The 22,336-nt window shown below is 41.1% G+C and overlaps 2 protein-coding genes across 3 annotated transcripts; one reads left to right on the top strand and one right to left on the bottom strand.

The window, feature by feature from the left end:
• Positions 1–1,832: 1,832 nt before the first annotated feature.
• Positions 1,833–15,570, top strand: adamtsl2 (ADAMTS-like 2). Its single transcript, XM_036599027.1, has 19 exons — positions 1,833–1,925; positions 4,341–4,443; positions 4,597–4,739; positions 5,198–5,273; positions 5,545–5,647; positions 5,723–5,868; positions 6,071–6,194; positions 6,293–6,373; positions 6,699–6,874; positions 7,297–7,630; positions 8,669–9,011; positions 10,129–10,229; positions 10,339–10,465; positions 12,204–12,417; positions 12,876–13,031; positions 13,184–13,354; positions 13,649–13,825; positions 14,041–14,185; positions 14,739–15,570. The coding sequence occupies exons 2-19, from the start codon at positions 4,342–4,344 to the stop codon at positions 14,858–14,860; spliced, it is 2,841 nt and encodes a 946-aa protein (XP_036454920.1). The 5' UTR covers positions 1,833–1,925; position 4,341; the 3' UTR covers positions 14,861–15,570.
• A 114-nt stretch (positions 15,571–15,684) lies between these two features.
• Positions 15,685–21,893, bottom strand: LOC118827603 (protein FAM163B). 2 transcript variants are annotated; one of them, XM_036599028.1, is made up of 3 exons: positions 21,090–21,893; positions 19,169–19,284; positions 15,685–17,315 (listed from the first exon to the last, which is right to left on the bottom strand). In XM_036599028.1, the coding sequence occupies exons 2-3, from the start codon at positions 19,259–19,261 to the stop codon at positions 16,833–16,835; spliced, it is 576 nt and encodes a 191-aa protein (XP_036454921.1). In that variant the 5' UTR covers positions 19,262–19,284; positions 21,090–21,893; the 3' UTR covers positions 15,685–16,832. The 2 variants fall into 2 exon arrangements, with proteins under 2 accessions (XP_036454921.1, XP_036454922.1); XM_036599029.1 differs by having other exon boundaries at positions 21,674–21,893.
• Between the last annotated feature and the right edge of the window lie 443 nt (positions 21,894–22,336).

Here is a 22,336-nt window from a genome sequence, read left to right as displayed (position 1 = left end):
GTTTAGCTCCTTTCTGGTAAGTCTATTTAAAATACTGTCGTTGCTTTGCTGGTCCAAGGTATGTATTTTTATATTCTCTTGCAGTGGCTGTGGCAAATGACCAAAAGCTACCACATATTTGTTTGGCTGCAGATATTTTAGTCACAGAATAAACTTCCTGGATGATTTTCCTGGAGGATATTTAATGTGTGTTGCCTTAAAAAAAGCTCCACTCTGCCTTACCATACCCACTTTCCTTAATACTGGCAAAATGAATACAAATCTCTATAAACCTATGCTGGAAAGTGTTCACTTACACCTTCAAACACAAACTGTTTATTTGAAGATTATACAGGTAGGTAGCATAGTGGAGCCTGTTCAGTAGTCCTAACAGACACAGCAAATTTAAGTTTCTCACAACACTCTCTCATGTGAGAGGAATAGTTGTTTTGGTTGGGAGTGCACTGAATGCATTCATGTGTGGTACATTAGGCAGGATAAGAACACCAGGTCAGAATGGGCCCATTGATTCTTACCCACACATTCCCTATCGTGGCAGCTATCAAACAGCCCTTAACAATTACCTAAATTAGAAAGATATTACATTTTGGACTGACAAAAATGAAACCATTTAAGTTTTTAAAAGTTTTTTTTTAAGGAAATTTAAAATATCTTTGTTATTTCCAGCTTTAGTGGTTGAGATTTTACTTTTTCTTTCAGTCTGAAATCATTCTTTGTCTAACCCCCTACTCAGCACACACCCAGCAATGGGAAAAACTCTTTCGTATTTCCTCTTGTGTGTTTATAACCAATATGTCTCGAGAGCATTTTTCCCACACAACACCTCACTTTCAAAGCATGGTGAGTTCACACACATGCACAGACACACACACACACCTCTAGTGTTTGCTGCCTCGTAATTTGAGGGTTTTTAAAGAGCGGCCATTCCTCCAGACTTGCCGACTGTGCAAATCTCCTGAACTATGTCTATCACCATACAGATCTGCGGTCTGAGAGCAGTGCTTGATTGAGCTTTTAGTGTAGCAGAGCGTCCCTAATGCACAGAGCAGACGCACGGGCAGCCGAGAGAACATGTGGTCTTTAAATGCATGCGTCTCACACGCAGGCATGGTGGTCTCAGCTATCTGCCTTGGCTGGCCAAACCCTCACTCTCTTATGCACTTTATTTCATCTTGTGTAGGTATTTCTCCATATATTTCTCTATTTCATTCGTGTAGGCTTCTTTTTTTTGTAGGCTCTAGCATTATCACAGTCTTCTCATCATCTACTTCCTTCAGGCCTACAGGCCTTCATGGTTTAAGGGGTTAATGATGGGTCTCTCTGGAAGGTGATACCCATGGCTAGTAGTGGCATACACGATTAGACATTAAATGCTAGGAAGGAGGCTGAGGAGAGCCTGATATGAGACTGTGAGGCCAAGAAAAGAGGGTGAAGGGGGGGGCTGGGCTGCTGTGATGCAGAAGGGTGCTGGAGGGGCAGGGGAGGAGGAGGGGGTGGGTGGTTGCTCTGTGGGAAACGACGACTTCCTCCCTGTCTGTCTGTGAGCCGAGCCCAGTCGACAGCAGTCTGGCTGGGGCTCCTGGGGCCGAGGCTCTGCTCTACAGCTCAGCAGCAGCAACAGCAGCGGAGGCAGCAGCAGCAACAGCAGCCCTCAACCTTGGCACCAGCTGAGTGCTTTCACGTGGGCGTTCCCCCAGCGCTGCCACTCTCTTCCTGCTGGGCCAGAAGCAAAGCAAGAGGGTGGGTGGGTGTGAGGGAGGGAGGGATGAGGGGATGGGGGGGGAGCTGAGAGGAGGGATGCAGATGTACACCTTACCCTCCTTGCAAGACACATCCTCAGAGCACACCATTACTGACCACCACTGCCACCACCACCCACACTGCCCAGCCACCACTCAGCTCCACTACAGCCCTGAGGACTGCAGGTAAGGATGTGGGTAAATATTTACTGACTATGTGTGTGTGTGTATGGGGGGGTGTCCTTGTATGTTAATAGAGCAACTTTTTGAAAAGAGACAGCTAGAAAAAAAGCCAGACAGACTAGACACTTGTTCCACAGCAAAACAAACCCAAACAGTGTTGACTTTTCTGCAGCACAGCTATGCTGATGTAAACCACTGGACAGGAGTTGGGATTTATTTGGACAGAACTTTTGATGTGGTGGCAGGGAAATGTCATATTGCAACCAAAAATGTGAAGTTGCATGAATTAAATGTTTTTTTTCCACAAATCTTGGACACCAAAAAAACAACAATTAGCATCATCATCAGCATCATCATCAGCACAATATCCAAGCCCATGATGTAAAGAAAGGGTATTTGATTTAAATGAGAAGAACCTATAGTATATTTTGTAATTGAGACTCAGCAAACTCAGCAAAAATATCAAAATGTACTATTTGTATTTCTTTTTTCTGAACTGAAATTATAGTGGTGATGCAAATGAAGTATGTGGCATAAAATGTTTTAGCTTAAATATCAGTGCTTGAACAAATGTGATAATATAGCTACTTCCACTACCGAACTACTTGAAGGGTTCAAATAAAATATTCAGAATCTTCGAAAGGTGCATTCCACAATCCCACGAAACTCAATGGGTGGTTTAGTAAGTTACAAGATTTGTAAGTTAAGAGAGCGATCAATCTGATGTTAGGCTACCAAGCTGCTTCTGAATAAATCAGTCAGGATGAGGAATAGCAGAGGGCAACCACAAGACATCAGGGAGCAATCTGGGGTGGACAAGATCCAATACAATCAAATATTAAATTTGCAGGTAGCAGATCTTTGGAAGGGGCTTTAAAAGGCACGCAGATGATAAGGGCAAAGCAGCTCACCCTGCTGAAATGCATCCTGATCATGATGCAGAACAGGTTCTTCCTCAAAGGTGAAGGTGTGTCAAATAGTTTGAATAGTGGTCTTCATCATGTTTTTCAAATCAGTGACCTGTTATAAGTAAGTCTGAATTCATGCCAGGTAAGTGGTTCCTAGTCATGCAGGACATTTTATTATTTTCCCTGCTCTAACATGCCCAGAAAAAGGTTTGTTAATAAGCTAAGCAAGGAAAATATCACAATATTTAAGGCATGGATACTCCAGGACAAGTGTTGGAAAACAATGGTGTTAGATATAAAGCAGCATTGATGTGTGCAGTTAAACCTAATTAAACATTTTGTGGACAAACATCATGCAAGACACTTGTTGCTCATCTGCAGCCAAGCTCTGAGAGATGTGAATGACCTCTACTAAACTTTCTATCTGCCTTCGGGACTATATCGTCTGCCTGCTGGCCAGCAAGTGATGAATGACCACCCTGTCAATTTTCCATTTTGGGCTGCGAACGTGAGTTGGTTGCTGAGAACTGAGGAAGCCCCAAGTCTGGTGAGAAGCAGCTCTTCCAGAGAAGGATGAGTCTGCTGCTCCCGATCTCCAAACCAGGGCTAGCTCCTCCGGTCCCCCCACACCCCGGGGGAACGGCCCTGCTGTCTGTCTGCTGCCAGGGAAAGAAAAACACCTCCTGTTCCCCTCCCCTTTCCCCTGAGCAGAGGCCCCAGGGGGGAGGGGGGAGGAGGATAGCCTGTGTTTACTCTCTCCTCCATGTCCTGGGAAGCTCAGAGGAGGAAGGTCTGTCTCAACGGCAGCGGGCTTGCTGCGCTGGGTCTGTGGGAGAAGGGTGTTTGGTGAGCTGGCAGTGTTCCAGCTGTGTCTGGGCTGGATAATGAACTCCAGGTGCTCCTGTGGGTAGTTTAAGACACCTGTCACCAATATTTAGTGCCAGAAAAAGCCAGACTGCAAACAGAGCTCTACGATCTGTTTGCTTATTTTAAGGAGCCAACCTAACTGGAGGTGCAGGTCTGATGAGGAGACCCCAGATGCATGGAAGAAGGCAATGTGAGACTTGAAGACTTTCCTTCAGTCAAGTGTTGCCAGTATGCCTGATATCATTCCGGTCAATAGTGGTCATTCAGGTGAAGGGAGAATAACAATGGCCCATTTGTGCAAGATTTAAACAGTGCAGTTATGCAAATCCAAATGCAGAGTCTTCTCTGTTTCTCATGCTAGTTCTAGAGGTTTCAGGTGTGCCAGCTGCAAAATCTATTGGCCTGTGGTGCCTGTAATTAATCAGCCCACAGCTGTCCCACACCAATGCTAAAAATACAACATAGCCAGTGCTGCTTATTTGAGGACACCTTAGGTACCATTTTGAGTATTTTGAATTTTAGGTGAGAACTTGCTTAAAGCCACATCCTCTTGCTGGCTTTATGCCTTTAAACAGAACTAATTAAACTAGTGTTTCTAAAGGCAATAGAGTTTCCTTTCTTTTACCACATCTTCTCCCCTCAGGATGAGGACCTGGTCAAGGGCCCAGTATGGGGAGCGCTGTATGGTCCTCCTGGGTCTCATAACCTTGGCTTTTTCTCTGAGCAACATCTCAACTAGAGGACAGGTAAGTAATGGCCACATACCTTCCAAAATCAAGTTTCTGAGTAAGTTCATATTGCCACACCTGCATTATTGTGTGCAAACTCTAGGCAGTATTCTGCAAGGAAACTGGTTTCTAGTTTTGACGTGCTTCCTGAATAGACGACGTTTGTTGCAGGATGAGGGTGTTGCCTCTAACAGTCTGGAAGACGGGCTGGAGGTGACTACATATTGGTGGGGGGAATGGGCTAAGTGGACAGCCTGCACACGCACTTGCGGAGGGGGGGTCATGTCTCAGGAGAGACACTGTCTCAAGCAAAGGTCTGTGGGTTCCTTGCAAACAGAAGCTTAACTAATGTATTCAAACAAGCATATGCCAATTTAAGTAAAAGGTTATGCATATTACTGTTGTCAGAAGAAAACCTTGTATCTCCAAAATGGTAACTTTACAGGAAAAGGAAAAAACCTACTTTAGTGGAACCAGACTTTTTTCCAAGTCATTTTGGGTCATTTCTTTTGGCCCATTCTTCATGAAATTTGCAAAAATGGAGATACAAGGTTTTCTTCCGACAGCAGCGATATGTTGTTGTTCCCTATTGTTGGCATTACTGGATAATATATACATGTATAATTTCAGTTATCATTTTGAGGTCTTTGAGAGAGAAGTTAAACTTGAATTAGAAATGAAGGCATTTGAATGTATCTGTGTTAAAGATTTCTGAATGCAAAAGAAAACTGTCACTAAATAATTTAATCACACAAGTCTCCTTCATTTAAAGAAAGAAAGCAACTACTGGTAAGGACAACATGACATGCACAGGCAATGCAAAAAGGTACCACCTCTGCAATACAAAGGTTAGTTCATACTATTAGTCTTGCCTTTCCTCTCACACACACAGTGTATTTGCTCATTTCACTTAGAAATACAAGCCAGACACCACATTTGACAGCATAATAGAGTTATATGTAGATTAGACCTACTTTCACTTGTTAGAGACTTGAAATGCCAATGAGTAAATTCAGTGTTGCTTTTGTCGATAATGGCTAAAAAATGAGGAAAAACAAAGAGACAAGCAGGCCTCTGATAGTGTCAGTGTCTCAACTGAGCATAGATCATGACTTACAGGAGTGTCCCTCAACTGGAAGGAGTTTCAGAGAGGAGCAGTGCTGGTCGTTCAACTCTCAGGTGTACAATGGAAAATATTACCACTGGAAACCCCTTTACCCAGGTAGCTATCATTAGAATAGATAGCTGTAAGGCATGTTTAACCTGAAACACTGATGCCACAATTTTAATTCTGTAGATGACTACGTTCATATCTCCAGCAATCCCTGTGATCTTCACTGCACTACTTCGGACGGTCAGAGACAGCTGATGGTCCCTGCCCGTGATGGAACATCCTGCAAATATAGCAGTTACAGGGGAGTCTGTGTTGACGGCAGGTGTGAGGTAAATGTTTGGGCAACAAACTTATGTGATCTCACTCTCATATGGGCAGATGAACACTGAACAGATCATGCTCCAGTAAGCATTGTTCATGTTTATGTAAACATCTGGAGGTGCTGGACTGTTTTCAATTTAATATTCCTTCTGACTAATTGCTAATTAGCTTCCTAAAACATATGACCCATTAGTGTGCCCCTCTCTGCAGCCTATTGGATGTGATGGTGTCCTCTTCTCTCCCAATACACTGGACAAGTGTGGTGTGTGTAAAGGAGATGGGAGCAGCTGTAGCAGGGTAACTGGAAACTTCCGCCGTGGGGCCTCCAGCCTTGGTATGGACATTCACATCACTTCCAGTGGTACATCCTCACCAAGTGTCACCATTGATTGAAGAGTTGATGAATTTATTAAGTGTTTTTCTTTCTTGAAGGATATTCCTTCATTACCCAGATTCCAGAGGGCTCATGGGACATCCAGATCATTGAGAGAAAGAAGTCTGCAGATATACTGGGTGTGTAGACCCTAACAATTAATAATTCAGAAATAAGCAATTAGACATTAGAATAAGTGCTGCACTAATGAGCAACATATCAACTAATATGGCATATCTGATTTGGCACAAGCCTACAGTAGTGATTAAACATATTCTTCTTTTGCTTAAAGCAAGCAAGATATGTTCTTTTTCCAAGTCTATCCAGCCATGGAAAACAACATCCTTTATCAAGTCTTTGCAATTAGCGTGACTTATCACTGGGTAATGTATCAGTGGACTCACTGCCCCCCTGACAACCGCTTGAATAAACTTCTTTGAAATTTCTTCTCTTGTTATACTGCAGCTGTGACTGACCAGGCAGGGAACTTCTTCTTCAATGGTGCATACAAAGCAGACAGCCCTCAGAACTTCCACGTGGCAGGCACAATCTTCAAGTACCGGAGGCCCACCGATGTCTATGAGACGGGGATTGAGTACATCGTGGCGAAAGGGCCCATCGACCAGCCCATCAATGTTCTGGTACTGTAGCTGCGGTCCTTCCTCCCGCCGCCAAGGGCCCCTGGGTAATCTCATTGGCTGGCTGACCCTGCCTTTGACGTAGTGCAGGCCAGAGGTGCCATGGCTCATATGGAATAAGCTGTAGCACTGCGATACGTTGCCCTTGGAAAAATGGCACAAAGTGTCAATTTTGTGGTGGTGTATGGAATGATCCAATGAGCAAAGATGCACTAATGACCTAGGAATGTGGCATCTACTGGTACAAAGCTTTGCAGCATTGTGTTTTTATGCACAGTGCCCTCTAAATGGACTGTGGATCTATTGATATTCAGTTCTATAAACAGCTTGTCTTGTACAAGTCTTGTACATTTACTAAACATGTTCATATCCATCTGTGTTCTAACTTATTTGTGCACTATTGACTGCTTCTTCTGTCTTCCAAGGTCTGGAACCAGAATGGTCGCAACCCTTACATCACTTACGAGTACACGGTAATGCGAGACCCCCTCGCTCCAGTCTCTCAACCACCCATTTACACCGGCTCAGACAGGGGCTCCAGCCACCACGGTTCCATGGAGATCGACATTGTGTTGCCCCACAACGAGAGCGCATATGACAAAGCTGTCCCCGGGATGGAGAGGAAGCAGGTGCGGACACAGGGCGTAGAGCCAGGTAAAGCAGAGAGACAGCAGCCTGGCCAGGAGACCAATGAAGTGTATGAGGAGACAGCTGCCATAGACTGTGAGCAGGATGCTCCAACACCACCTCAGTATCCGGGTATGTTTTAAATTTTTGTGTAGTCTGTTTTATGGAAATGTGTGGCAAATTTGTAGTCAAGTGTTTGGAAGAGCTTTTCAAAAAATTCAATAATCAGGCTCTTTTTATCCATTTTAAATATTACAGATCTATCTGAATATTACGCAAGATGACTGCAGCTATGTGAACAGAAATCTTCTGTCAAAGACAGGATTTTCCCTTAGGGTTAGATAAGATAGTAACAGTCAACAGCAGCGTTGGCGAAGCATTGCTAAAATATTACCATATTACTGATATTAGTCCGCTTTTTAAATGAACTCGTATTCCTCAATCTGATGATTAGTGCACTATACTGACGTTTTCACGCTACCTGGCATAAGGAGAGCAGAGAGGAACAGGCTGTACATGGTTCACTGAGTAATCACTGTGCAGGAGATAAAATGCCAAGCTTTTTAATGCGGACTCACTCTGCTGGGCCTTTGGAGTCCTTTATAATGCATGAGCACCAATACAAAGATTAGTCGGGGAGGATGAAAATTTCAGGAAGCCTTGACATTTTCCCTCTGTTAAAATTGGTGGATCACCGGCATGTGTGGTAATGGCCTTGCACTGGCTTCTCCAGGCCTGAATGTAATCGTTATATGGAGAGCTGGAGTTCTGAAAGAGAGAAAGGCTGTGTTGTGGGACCGGCTTCAGTGTAGGAGGGGCAGGAGCCTGTTATTGCCCCCTGACTGTGGTAGGCTACCGCTCTGATCTCTCCGTTTCTCTCCTCCATGTCATGCCAGCTACCGCAACCACATGGGAAAGAGGGCAGTCAATGAGGCAAAGGTGGTCCTTTCGAATGCCAACTTTGAGAATATGCTGTGGAATGTCCTTTGAGACTGTCTGAAATATTGTGAAAATCTAAATAGGTATTTGAGAGGTGGTTGATGTATTCATGGTAGCTTTTAGTGATCAACCTTTCACTAAACTTCTCTGAATCCTTTTCAAATCATTAGCAAATCGTTAATATCTATGTTAACCATACTTGTCCATCTTTTTGACTTTTTATTTCAAAAGGTGGCAATAGCAGCTGGCCAAGTGGAGTGGTTGCTCCTGGCATTGTGCCTGCCAGCAGACCTGCAGAGGAAATGGTAGACTCTGAGAACCTCATATGGAGAATGTTTCTTAGGCAGCGTATGCACGTTAACATCTCAACCAATCAGCTTCTTGGTGAAGGCGGAGGCCTCTTCCCTGAAGTAGAGCCAATGGAGTTAGACTACAGCAGCACAGAGCAAGGGAACCTTACCGGTTCCTTTCTTGAGTTTACCCTGGGCCGCCGCCGCAATGACACGGGAGACCTGTTCCAGAACAGGACTCTGATCCCCAGCTTAAGGAGCAGCAACCGCACCAATCGCACCAGGTAAAGGCTAGTCTGAAGTCATTTTTTTCATAGCAGTATGCCACAGATCTTGGCAAGATGTCACGTGGCCTAAGTTGCCACATTCATAAGTGGAATAAGCTTGTTAATAAATAAGTGTAATGAGTCTCGTTAATAAAAGTCAAGTGAAATACCAGTTCATAGCTTTTTTATGCCTTCTCCATCATAAGGACTTGTCCTTTTAAATGAAAGGGCTGCTATAGAGGTATTTATTTAACCCCTTAACAGACCATGGGCCTGCCGGCAGGCCCAAAGTTTCATTTGACACTTCACGAACTTAAGAATAGCTTAACCAGTTTGCATTGAAATCCCTGTAGTTACTGAACAATAAAAGCCTTTGTGTGTAATAAGCCTGGGATGTTAAGGGGTCAATCTAGAGCACAAGCAGTCCCCTAGCCTTCTGTAACAGACATGTAGAAGAGCAGGATGGTCTCAGCTGGGACAGCCCTGCTCGTGGGGAATGGAATGTGCTCCAGACTCTCCTTGGACAGCTTTTTTTCTTAGCGCTCTCAGAGACATTCAAAGAGTGGTGAGGAGAGACGGCCAAGCGGAGGGCTGGTGGGATTGCATTCCATCATATTTATAATTCATGTTGGCTTCCCTGCAATGTGTCCAAACACCGCTTCACCAGCCTCCCTGCCAGAGATCGTAAAACACATCACATGACACGCCCTTTCTCGCACTTGAAGGAAAAGAGAGAGATTCCAGGCAAGGAAAGAGAGCGAAGGAGAGACTGAGCGTGAGGAAGACGGCCTTTCTGAAAGGCATAACTCATGGTGTTTTGTTATTTGTGGAAAAAAGCGCCATAGATCACTCGGGTACAGGCCATGCCTGTCACATCAGATAAATTTACAGGAATCACAAGGCGTAGGTTATATTTGCTTGTATTTCAGTGAAGCATTGCACAGTTTTCCATGCCTGACATTTCAGGTAATGCGTGTGACCAGAAATGACAAAAAAGTTTGTGATTTTATGACTGACGTACCGCTTGATGTCTCAGATTTAACAACTACATATATTTTATGTAATATATGATGCAGACAGTTGGAAATCAGTCCAACCTGAGATGTAACTGATTACACTCTTTGTCCTCCCTTAGGAGTCATCAGAGGTTGCTACAGAAGAACAAACTGAGTGCAGCAGATATGTATCGCTGGAAACTGTCATCTCAAGAGCCATGTAGTATGACCTGCTCAATAGGTACTGACCATACCCTCTATCCCACACTCACATTTAAAATGATTCTAAGTGGCTACATACTTATTACTTTTTCACTGTTTTATTCCTGTGATGGCTCTGTTTGCAAAAGGTGTGGCAAAGTCGTTTGCTATGTGTGTGCGATATGACGGTGTGGAGGTGGATGACACTTACTGTGATGCTTTGACTCGGCCTGAACCTGTCCATGACTTCTGCATTGGAAGGGAGTGCCAGCCTAGGTATGTATGCCATACTAACAGAAACAGGCTCTAGAGCGAAAGGAAAAAGAACATTGGGCCTCATTCACCAACTGTTCTTAAGAAGAAATTTCTTCTTAAAACCCACTTCAGGGTTTGTTCTTAGGTAAAAACAGAATCTACACACACTCAAGAGCACGAAGGTGCGAACAATTCTGCATTTTAAGAACACGTCATGAATCTGACTTTTTCTTAGGACCTTTTTCAAGAACTAATTTATATAAAACTAAAAACTTACGAAGATATTGGTGAATGAGGCCCATTGTTCTCCCACACCAATGACTCATCAGACATGAAAACATAACGCTTTTACCCACAGTATCTAAAATAAGGTAAAGATGTGTAAAGATAAAAATTAATTCCCATCATATGCATGTCATCATTAGTATCTAACGTTGCTTTGACTGGTTGTAGCATTAGCTTAAACATTAGCTCATCTGAAGGGGCAGCTTTCTTAGCTCAAACCTCCATGAAAACCTGACGCTTTAAAAGCTTTTTTGGTTCCTGGGTCCTGAAAGAGTTGCCAGTACAGCCCCACGAGCGAGAGGCAAACTTCTCTCTGCATCTACGCTGTTCAGTGAGTAGCAGAGAGGTGAAGCAGCACGTTTAGTCCGCATGGCAGCTGACAGAGATGGAAATGAGCTGCGAGTGTGGAAAGTGTTGCCAAGGACCAATCACTAATCTGTATTGTTTGTTCTTCCTTTGTTTTAATCTAAACAATTTAACCTGATCGTTTTGACCATTATCACTGTCTTATCACTTACTATCACACTGAAAACGGAACATCCAACATGGAAATATAGACAAAATCATAGCACAGCAGTTGTCTTTAAATTATAGGGGTATAGTGATTTTGTCAGATGTCATGGTTATAGAATCAGACTTTTAGCAGAAGAGCAGCAGTGAGAACAGATTTACTAGGAATTTGGCTATATTAAAATACAGTATATGGAGCACAAAAAGCAGGAGTGAAGCAAAAAGATGTAAAGGGCTGACATCATCTGATACTAGACAATATGCTAATTAGCACATGGCGTCATCTAGTGACATTGTGTTTTTTTCAAGCAGGCTTTAGATACTTGCCATTGAACTTACCATTTAACTAATTTACCTGAAAAGCATACCCAGAATAACATGAGAAGCTTATTGTTTACTAGGTTAGCTAACTTTGCAACTAGCTTCCATGAAAACATCCTAATTAGCATTTTTTATGGCAACTCGAAGATAAATATTCACAAGACACTTAAAAGTAGCTATAAGCAATACATAATTAATAAGACATAATTTAGTGGTACAACATAAAAATCGGTCTGCTACATTGGGCATAGTGGTTGGACAGTATGCTGTAGGTGGAGTGAGAGGGGAGTGATAATCCTTTGCCAGTCATGTTGTTTCACTTGAAATCTATTTGTTTGAGGAGGGGAGTGGACAGATATCCCTACTCACTTGTTTCACTTTCCACAGTACCTCAAAATACAATCTCAAAACACAATTTATAAAGTTAGAGTTATTTTTTTTAAAGAATGGGCATGATGTTACTGATGCTAATGCTAACTGACAACAGTCAGACCTGGAAACCTGGGCTGAAAGTGGGGTCCCAAGTACTGACTTTGGGAACCTCTTTTGGGATTTCACTTTTCCAACAGATATTTTGACTGGTATTGAAACTGATGTCATCAGTCTGATAGCATGCATCAAATATTCTCATCACCTTCTGCAGGTGGGAGGCCAGCAGCTGGAGCGAGTGCTCTCGGACATGTGGTGAAGGTTTTCAGTTCAGGCAGGTGCGCTGCTGGAAAATGCTGGCGCCTGGCCTGGACAGCTCAGTCTACAGTGACCTGTGTACCGACGCTGAGCTAGAACGCCCCCCAGAGCGCAGGCCCTGCAAGAGCCCTACCTGCGGCCCGCAGTGGGAGGTAGCTGAGTGGTTAGAGGTGGGTCGAGGGACTTGTGTTTTGCTTGATTTATAGATGTGACTTGTGTTTTATGGCTTTGATTTACCTTAAACTGCAGGCTTATTAATTTGAAGGGAAAGCAAATTCTGTCCATCTCTGTCAAATATTTCATGGCTTTGAGTGATCCCTTAAACTCCAGGCTTACTAATCTTAAGACTTATTATACAGTGACTACTATAAATAATTTTCTAACATGAAATTAAATTTATTGCATGTACTAATAAGACCGTAAAGCTGAAGGGTGGGCCCACAAACCAATTCCTGCAGTTTAAGGGGTTAAAATGTTTAAGATAAAAAAACTTAAATTTCTCTGTTTCATTATTCTAGTCTATTTAGTAGCTAGAAGAATACTGTGATAATTCAGTCCACCACAAAATAACAAGAATTTTATTAGAATTTTATTAGAGCATAAAAGTTGTTTGTTGTTTTTTGAGCAGTGCCCAGCAAAATGTGGTCGTAGAAGCTTGGTAACCCGTGAGGTAAGGTGTTCGGATGAGATCAGGCCATGTGATGAGGCAACCCGCCCTCCATCTGCCAAGAACTGCACCGGTCCACCTTGCGAGCGCCAATGGACAGTGTCTGAGTGGGGGCCGGTAGGACATGCTATGACTCACAGAGAAGAGTCAGCTACATTAACTGTGAATTTACCAAACTCCAGTTAAATCAGTGTTAATATACACTAAAGTTAAGTTACTAAAGTTCATTTTGTTTGTATCTTATTTGTCTCTTTCCCTTTGATACTCAGTGCTCAGGTACATGTGGGCAAGGGAAGATGGTTCGGCATGTGTACTGCAAAACTCCAGAGGGCCGAGTAGTGCCCGAATCCCAGTGTTCACCTGAGAACAAGCCTCTGGCCATTCATCCCTGTGGAGACAAAGAGTGTCCTCCACACTGGCTGGCACAGGACTGGGAAAGGGTGAGAAATTAGCAAAAAAACAGACATTCAGTTGGAATATGCTTCCTAAGGAGTTTTGGGGCTTAGCCCCAAGGAGAGCTCATTAATATAATTATGCAGTGTTATGAAGAGTGGGGATTTCTGCAGGCATTGTGGCCTTCATGGACCACCATGAAGCATGCCAGTAGTTTTAGTTGTTTCCCAAATAACATGGATATATAAAAATGTCAAATGATGCAATAGTGTGTACAGAGAGTCAAAAATATCTAAGCTGAAGAAGGCTTTGCAGCTAGTGAGCTTTTTTTCTCATCTCAGTGCAACACAACATGTGGACGTGGTGCGAAGAGGAGGATTGTGCTGTGTGCTGGCATCACCGGTGGCAAGTTTCAAATCCACGAGGATGAGGAATGTGACGCTAGCAAGAGACCAACGGACGAAGACACGTGCTTTGAGAGACCTTGCTTCAAGTGGTACACAACACCTTGGTCTGAGGTAGGAAATTAGCTTCAATAGTTCTGTGGTGTTACTACATACTGATACATCTTCCTGTTTATAATATATTAAACCATATCTACTCTGCTTGGTAGCTGTAGTCCAGTTACTCTTCTTGTATCTTGCACTATTGAATCTTTTAAGAAAGACATAGAGATTTAAGTATAGTGCGCTATCATTTATGACCACCACTTTCACTGTTCCTCAAATGACAGTGCACCAAGACGTGTGGTGTGGGCGTAAGAATGAGAGATGTGAAGTGTTACCAGGGAAGAGAGCTTGTTCGTGGATGTGACCCTCTAACCAAGCCTGTTAACAAGCAGACCTGTGCCCTGCAGCCTTGCCCCACCGAACCTCCAGGTAGACCTCAAAGTGGAAAACATTACACACTCATGGACAGTCACGCATGCAGACATTGGTGCTATCCTTTGTTCTTGACGACTGAAGGCTACACCAATTTTGAACAAATTCTGCAGGCCCCTAGTGGCCATTCTGTCAATGGAATGGAAATCAACTCAGATATTTTTAAACACTGTAATCAAAAACAAAATTTCCTCTACCTCTATTATCAGACTAGAACACTGTTGGTTGTCTGTGTGTGAAATGTAGTGACACTGTGTTGGGCTGCTGGCAAGCAATGAGGAGTGAAAACAATTCAAACCTTTCCACAAAGACGGCTGTGCTAAGATAAAATGGGCAGAACAAATGCAGCTTTCTTGATATAAAAATCTTGTACAACTGAAAAAAATGCATTTAAACACAAAAACACTTTTCTGAAGGAAAAAAATGTATAATTGAGGGACCTACAGGTGGAAATTTTATGGATACTATAAAAAAGAGGTTTTAAGATAATTAAATTTCCTTGATGAGGTCATAACTAACCCAGACTGTCAATGGCTGGTTTTCTACATAGATGAGAACTGCCAGGACCGTCCCACCACCAACTGCTCTCTGGCTCTGAAGGTCAACCTGTGCAGCCACTGGTATTACAGCAAGGCCTGCTGCCATTCGTGCCGGAATCTACGAGCCTCCTAGTCCTCGACCCCTGAATTACCACACGGGCAAGAGCCACTGCCCTTTTATAAGAATTAGACCAGTGCACTCTATTAGGACTAATGCCATCGGGTAATTTGTGAAAGCCAGAATTTCAAAGATGTTTTATAAGCCAAAGTTATGAATATCTAGTATTTAGTATCCATGCAGAATAGTGGACCAAAGACTGAATATCTGCAGTTTATTTTCTTTGGATAACTTTTATTGTTTTATTTTTATTAAGCTAGCTACATTAAACTACCATTGATGTCAGTATTATAGTTACAATACATATTTTATGACAAAGTCCTGCAATAGTGGGATACCTTAAGGAAACACTAAATTATTTTGATTATTGCTCAGTGAACCGTAATTATAATGCATGAAAGTATTTATGATCCATTAAACTGGCAGAGACGGGGTCAGTATTGAATGTTACCTCTGGCAAATGATGGAAGACTTAGTACTGTATGTCTAAACACAAGTTGACTCTTCATCCACTGCCAGTTCCAATGCTCTGCTGTTTTTTATCTTATTGAAATGTTGCTGGACCATTGCTTTTCTAATGTTTATTTATTGGTCAGCGCAGGTGTTTCTTTTAAGCATTATTTTCCTCCCATTTTGACTAATTTTTTCCTTACAACCAGTTGTTTTTGATACCAAGGGAAGAATGAACACCTGTGCGCTTGATATTCCTGCGTCTTACTATCTGCCATTGAGTGAGTCCTGACACTTGAACATGTAATATTTGAAATTGTATGCAATTTATATAATGCTCCTTTGTGACACAATCCAGCTAATATAATGTTGCGTTGCTGTTACCTCAGTGTACAAAAGGCAATCGAAAGTAGAAATAATTTTCTTTTATTGTAGAAAAATTGCACATTTTATGTTACATCTCAAAATATGATAAATAGGATGCTATCACCAGTGCTTTCGTGTGGTATTTTTAGGTCCAGTAAAATCAAACACATTTTTATGTTGAAGGTTTGAAGAAAAACCTGTTTAGGCAGTTTTTGAAATTTTGGCTTGGTTCAAAGTAAGCATGGGAGTAACTCATTCAGATCATTCTACCCTCAATATTACAGACAGTGAAGCAATGGACAGCCTATTCCAACATGCCTATAACTTTTCAGCTGTTGCTAAAGCGGTGAACAGCTGAGTGTCTGAGTGAAAGAACTGACGCCACCTGCTGGTCCAGTCACAGAACACAGCCATGCATAATTTGCTGCTATACCACAAAACATTCCATTAAAAAAATTGACAGAAATGTGCATAGCAACTACTGACTAGTCAATTAGGTGAACCAATTTAATGACTTGAATAAGGTGACAAAATATAAAACATTAAGAAACTGGTGAAATCTCAAAATGACCAAGCCAACACAATATATCTGCACAAATAAAATCTGCAATCAAATAGATAAACAACAGATAAAACACACATTTAGGCCCATATCCCTGTGTGTAAAGTCAACACTCTTATACATATAATTTCATGACTTCAAAGAGCAGCACATTATAGTTTCAGTTAAACAGGTACAAAAAACACAAATGTTTTCATGGTCTAATACTTTACTACAGTGATAGACACTACAGACTACATGACACGACTATTAACCTATTCAGATCTTATTCAAGTTTTGCATGCCATTAGTGAGCCCTCTTGCTTAGTTAAACATTGTGAAGCATGTCCATATTGCTGTTTTCCATGTCATGTCCTTTATCAGATAAATAAGCTTCTACATGGCTAGCGTATACACATTTACCTATGTGTACAGGTTAACCATAGCATGTGCATCTATATGGCATTTCCACATCAAAAATGCTGTGATCTCTTGAACATAATACAAATCTTACATTTTAGTTTTGTATTAAGAAACTTATAAGTCATATATGAGTCTTAAAATAGGGTTCCCTGGAATGGTTTGTGCCTCATCAAGTTTCGTCCAGTTGCCCCTCTCCATCGAGTGGTGCTACACATCAGTGCTGACGCTGTGGTGAGTCACCACCTCCCTCATAGTAACGGAGCGGATGAGGTTGAGCTTGTTGAAGTTAGGCATGTCCACAGGCACCACAGGCAGGTCTAACTCTTGCTGCTGCACAGTCCTGTAGCTGATCCTACCCCCGCCGTTACGCAGCCCCTCCTGAGGATTCAGGTAGAAGGGCAGGTAGCCGGAGCAGGAGGGGCAGAAAGTGTAGGAGCGAATGGGTCTGCGGGGTAGCGCGGGGCTGTAGCGGCTGCAGATGGTCGGTCCATTGGGCTCATAAGGCTCGGCGGTCATGAGAAGCTGATTAGAGGACGAGTACTCTGGAGGAGGGTGAAAGCTCAGTGGGCTTGGAGGACTCGGAGAACTAGGAGGGCTGGGGTTTAGTTCTTGTGGTGGACTGGGGGATGATTTGGTAAAGTCAGGCTCCTCCTCCTCCCCCTCTGACCCCTCTCTCTTACAGCAGTAATACTTGTAGTGACAGATGAGGCCAGTTTCAAAATTCGATTGTGTTTGAAGGAGAGGAGAGAGATTGAAGAAGCAAAGTGAAGGATGATTCTTAGTAATCATCATAACTATCTATGTAATAGTGGCTAATGGACAGCAATCTCATACACAACTGTTCAGAATTTAAACCACTTAAAATGTCTAATTAATATTTTTTCATTATTGTACTGGTATTACATATTATATAGCATTCTATTGGTTATGTATGTTGGTCCTGTGCAACGTCACATGTTTTAAATAATTATTAAAAAGCTAAGGAAAAAGAGTTTCACTGCAAAACACATTATAGACCACTTTCGAAAAATGTTTTTTAATGTTAGATGTTGTTGGGAGTAGGCTTTACACAAACAAGAAATATCAGTGCTATATTACGATTTATACCAATACCAATTTTTTTTAGAGATATGAGAATGTGTTTTCCATTATACGTTAGCAGACAGAGTGTTTCAGAATGTAATTTTTCAAATGGAGACATTTGAGATGCATCCAGACTGATAAACTCTGTTGTAGATAATTCTAAAATTAGTGACATACCTGTATAATATTAAGAAGATTCAGAATGTCTTATATTTCATAAATGGTAATTCTGTACATTATTCTGTAATTACCTAACAATGTAACAATTATGTATCATTTTATTTAACAACTTCTTGTTTCCAGAGTACTTAAAATATTGAGTAAAACACCTTTTTGATGTCTAGTTCAGAATTTATAAATGACTTAGATTTTAAAATAGTTTAAAATTGTACATGTTATCATTGGATATAAATTTACAACATGTATTAATATGACAAGTGATTCCAAAAACTTTTGAACTGTAGTCTACATTAAAGCTATTAAGGCTATACTAGTTCATCAAGATCATGCAAGGTCACAGCTGATATCTTGATTTTATATCATCATATGCAAACGTTTGGACATCCCGGCCAAATAACATTTTTTCTTGATTTTCTGGGTGAAAATAAGTTAACACATCTTTTACAGAGAACACACTTTGATTTGTCATTTTTCAGAAAAATTTATTGCACAACTTATTTAACACACTGGAAAAAAATAAAACAAATATAAAATGTGTCCTAACTTTTGGTCAGGCCACACGTCAAAGATGGTACATGCAGTAAATTAACAGTACTTGTGCATTAAAATGTGCAGTAGTGTGTTCTCTGTAGAGGATGTGTTCACTTATTCTCACTTAAAAAATCAACATGTCATTTGACCAGGGGTGGCCTATCTTTTGCATACAGCTGTAATAATATGCAGTACTGTGCAAAAGTCTAAGGCATCTAAGCAAACTGATTAAACCATTTATGTCAGCAGTAAGTATGATTTTGCCAGTAAAAACAATATAACATTAGAATAAGAAGTAGTTGATATTTTGTGAGCATGTTAGAAGATTTTTGGTTCCAGATTTCTTTTCGACATCCTGAGGCATCGCATGCATATGTTCATTTCTATCAACATTAATGAAGTATTAATTAGTCAAACCAGTTACTACAAATAATACTGGGCTACCATGAGGAGAGGTTTGGAAATCACTACTTACTACTTACTAATATTATTTGTTTTTATTCTAATATTAGTGTTTTTCTGAGCCTATAAATGCTTAAAACCAGAAAATTAGCTTTTTGAAATATAATTTTCTCAGGTGCTGAGACATTTGCACAGTACTGTATTTCTAAACAACTATAAAATCACATAATTTGACCACTAAACTCTTCTCTGAAAGTAATTTTAGAGGTTACCCACATTACCTTTACAACTGCAAGTAACTGAGTGTATTAATTCTGACCCTAACAGACATGGATGAGTGTATTTACCTGCAGCCTACAGTAACACAGCACCGTAACAATAGTCAATAAGATGACTGCTGCTATGATTCCTCCTGTGATGACCACTGTTCCGGCTGTCATTCGAAATCCTCTCCATCAACACCCTGCACACATGCACAAGAGGAAGAGAAAAACGACAATAATATCATCATATTAGAATGAATCATTATCATATAAACCAGTGAACTAACTGGATGTAATGAAACAAGATTACACAATGATCACATGACTGCAGCAATGAATCTGCCACTAAGTTGGCTGTGCTGGAGCTGCTGAAACTTTGCCTCACAGCTAAATGCTCACCGTGGTGTATAATAAGATGTGGCTATCCTTCAAATGACATAGACATCCAATCTTCATTATGCCATTTTTGTGACGATATTCAGGGGCATGTGGGACAGCAGCCAAAAACATGTCACACTGTAGGACCATCATGGTACAATGCAGCTGGTTGTGCATTAGTGGGACAAAAATGAAGCCCCAAAATAGAATCCACTGGGAAACACGAGATGACTTCATGAGAAGCTTAATGAGGAGCCACATGAATATGCAAAGAAAAAGTTTGTTTGATTTTTCTATATGTTTGTCAAAGATTATTCTCTACTGAAAATGACCTGCCTCATAGTATCAGAAAACAAACCATACTCGTCAACTTGCGATCTACGTGAATCAATAATCACCTTGGATGCTGCAACATCTTTAAAATTCCACCTGGATCGGAGAAAACTGAAAGATACCTGAACTGAAAGCTAACTGGCTATGCTTCTTTCAATGCCTGACTGCTCACCGGTGCATCTCATTAGGCTTTTCAATTAGAAATTCAGATGCAACGATGGCAGCATTTAGACTCACCCCAGGCCAGCAAGGTCATTCACTCCCACACAGAGTGGTCATCGTTATGCTCAAATTACTCAACAAGCTTTATGTAATCCAACATAAAGATCATTAAAAGTCAACAAAAACATTCAGAAGCACTATCATTAGTGACAGGTTTGCTCTCAATGCCTTCTAAAGTTAGTTAAACCACAACAATGCACTAAACGTCAGGTCCAATTATGATCAGCTCATGGAACAAACAAAGGCCGATGGCACTGTACCCACTGTTTACTTCTATGATTATATATTTCGGGTGCAGACATTAGACCTAGGTCGACAGCTTGTCTGACAGAATGAGGAAGACTTGTGTGGGAGTATGCACTTGTGTTTGTGTGAGGTGTGCGTGTGTGACTGTAGATGCACCCCTGCGTATGCATTTATGGGTGCAAGTCTGAGAATGAAGATGGGTGGGGGATTCTAAGCCATTTCTATGGAGGACAAGATTAAGATGTCAGTTAACTTGAATTCACTTATTAATTCCTTTATTACTGAAAACTTAAAGGTCTACAGGGTATATAAAATGAGCACTTACACATGTAGACCTAGTAATTTTTAGTAGCTGTAAGCAATTTCAGCACTTTTCAACATCAGCCCTTACAAAAAAGATCTATAATAATACCATAAGAAACTGTGAGATTTCTATAGAACTGCATAATACTTTGATATTACATAGTATATTCTATATACATATATATTCTATACACAATTTTTTGTTTGTTAATTTTGTAATTTTTAATTTAATTTTTTATTTTTATTTTGTCTTCTGTGTATTTTATCTTCTGTGTACAGTGTCCTTAGGTATCCTGACAGCTTATAATATACATATAAATGTCTTCACCTTTAAAATAACTGATCTTATGAGAAGATTAAGAGTCAGTTAAAACTAAAATACACTTGGATGTATTCATTTGAATTAGAAACCATTTTTTAAACCATTTAAAACCACATAATATTTCTTTAAATATAATAGGACTAAAACACACATTGGTGCTAAAAGTACTTATAAAGTGGTTAAAGTGCTGGTTTTCATTACCTTTAAGAAGCCCTGGTAGTGGAAGCTCACTGTCCGCCTCTCGGCGTCTCCAAAGCGGCCACTGAGAGTTTAGCAGAGCAGGTAGGTGACCTCAAAACTGCTGACTAACTCGCCCTGTGTGGTTTAAATCCACTTCATTTGTATTTCTCAGTGAAAAAGAGCCTAAATGTGACGACTTACTCGACGTATACTTCAAAAAAGTGGCTAATATCCAACAGTATCCTTTCACCTCCACCGTTAGCGTTAGCCTTCCTCAGAGTTTTACATACTCAGTTTGCTCTTCTCCGCTTCTTCTTCGGTTTCCTTCAGGTAATTCTCAACGCAGCACAGCAGAAAGATTTAGTCTTCTCTAGTAGTTCATCCCTTCGGCAGGAATAGCTTCTTCAAATAATGGCTTTGCTATTCAACCATAATAGCCTTTTTGAAGGTATTTTGGAAAGTAACGCACTGAACACAGCAGGAGAGGATTTTTGTGCTCTCTGCGGACTGAAGCTTCAAAACAATTTCTCCTCAGTCCAGGAGAAGTGGAGCACCTGTGACTGTGAGAGAAAAAGAAAGAAATAAATCACAGGCTCATCAGTTACCTGCGCGTAAAAGCAGAGAAGAAGAGCCGAAAGCTGCTCTCTTTCTTTTCCTCGAGTGTTGAAGGACTCATGGTTTGCTCATCTGTCTGAGAGAGGCTTCAGCCTGTGAGGTGGAGTTAACGCTGCTGTGAAGGAGAGCGTTTAGGACACTGCTGTCATGGATCAGTGCAGTCTGAGCTAGTAAAGTCAACGGCAATTCCTAATCCCACTTCAGTCCAGTTCTCTGTTCCCACTTTTCCTCAGAATACTTCAATTGCTGTCTATCAAAATTTCCCACTAGATGTTGCAGAATATTCGGTTATATTCACTAATATGCAAAGATACGAGATAGTCTACACTCCTAAACAAGATGGTTCTTCAAGGGTTCTTTAGTACAAGGAATTCTATATAAAGTAGTTCTATATAAAAAAAAACATTTCATGCCTAAATGGTTCACTGCATGGTGAAGTGGTTCTTCAAATTAATGGAGAATGTGTTGTATAAGGTTCTATTTAGCACCTTTTTGAAAATGGTTCTATATAGCACCAAAAAGGGTTCTTTTATTGCTACAAGCTTGACATAGTAAAAATAGAAGAACTCTTTTTGGTGCTATGTAGAGCCATTTTCACAAAGGTGCTATACAGAACCTTATACAACACATTCTCCATCAATTTGAAGAACAAT

This window comes from Colossoma macropomum, unplaced genomic scaffold, assembly GCF_904425465.1.
Source record: "Colossoma macropomum unplaced genomic scaffold, Colossoma_macropomum, whole genome shotgun sequence".
Taxonomy (NCBI): Eukaryota; Metazoa; Chordata; class Actinopteri; order Characiformes; family Serrasalmidae; genus Colossoma; species Colossoma macropomum.
This window is presented reverse-complemented; position numbering and strand designations above follow the sequence as displayed.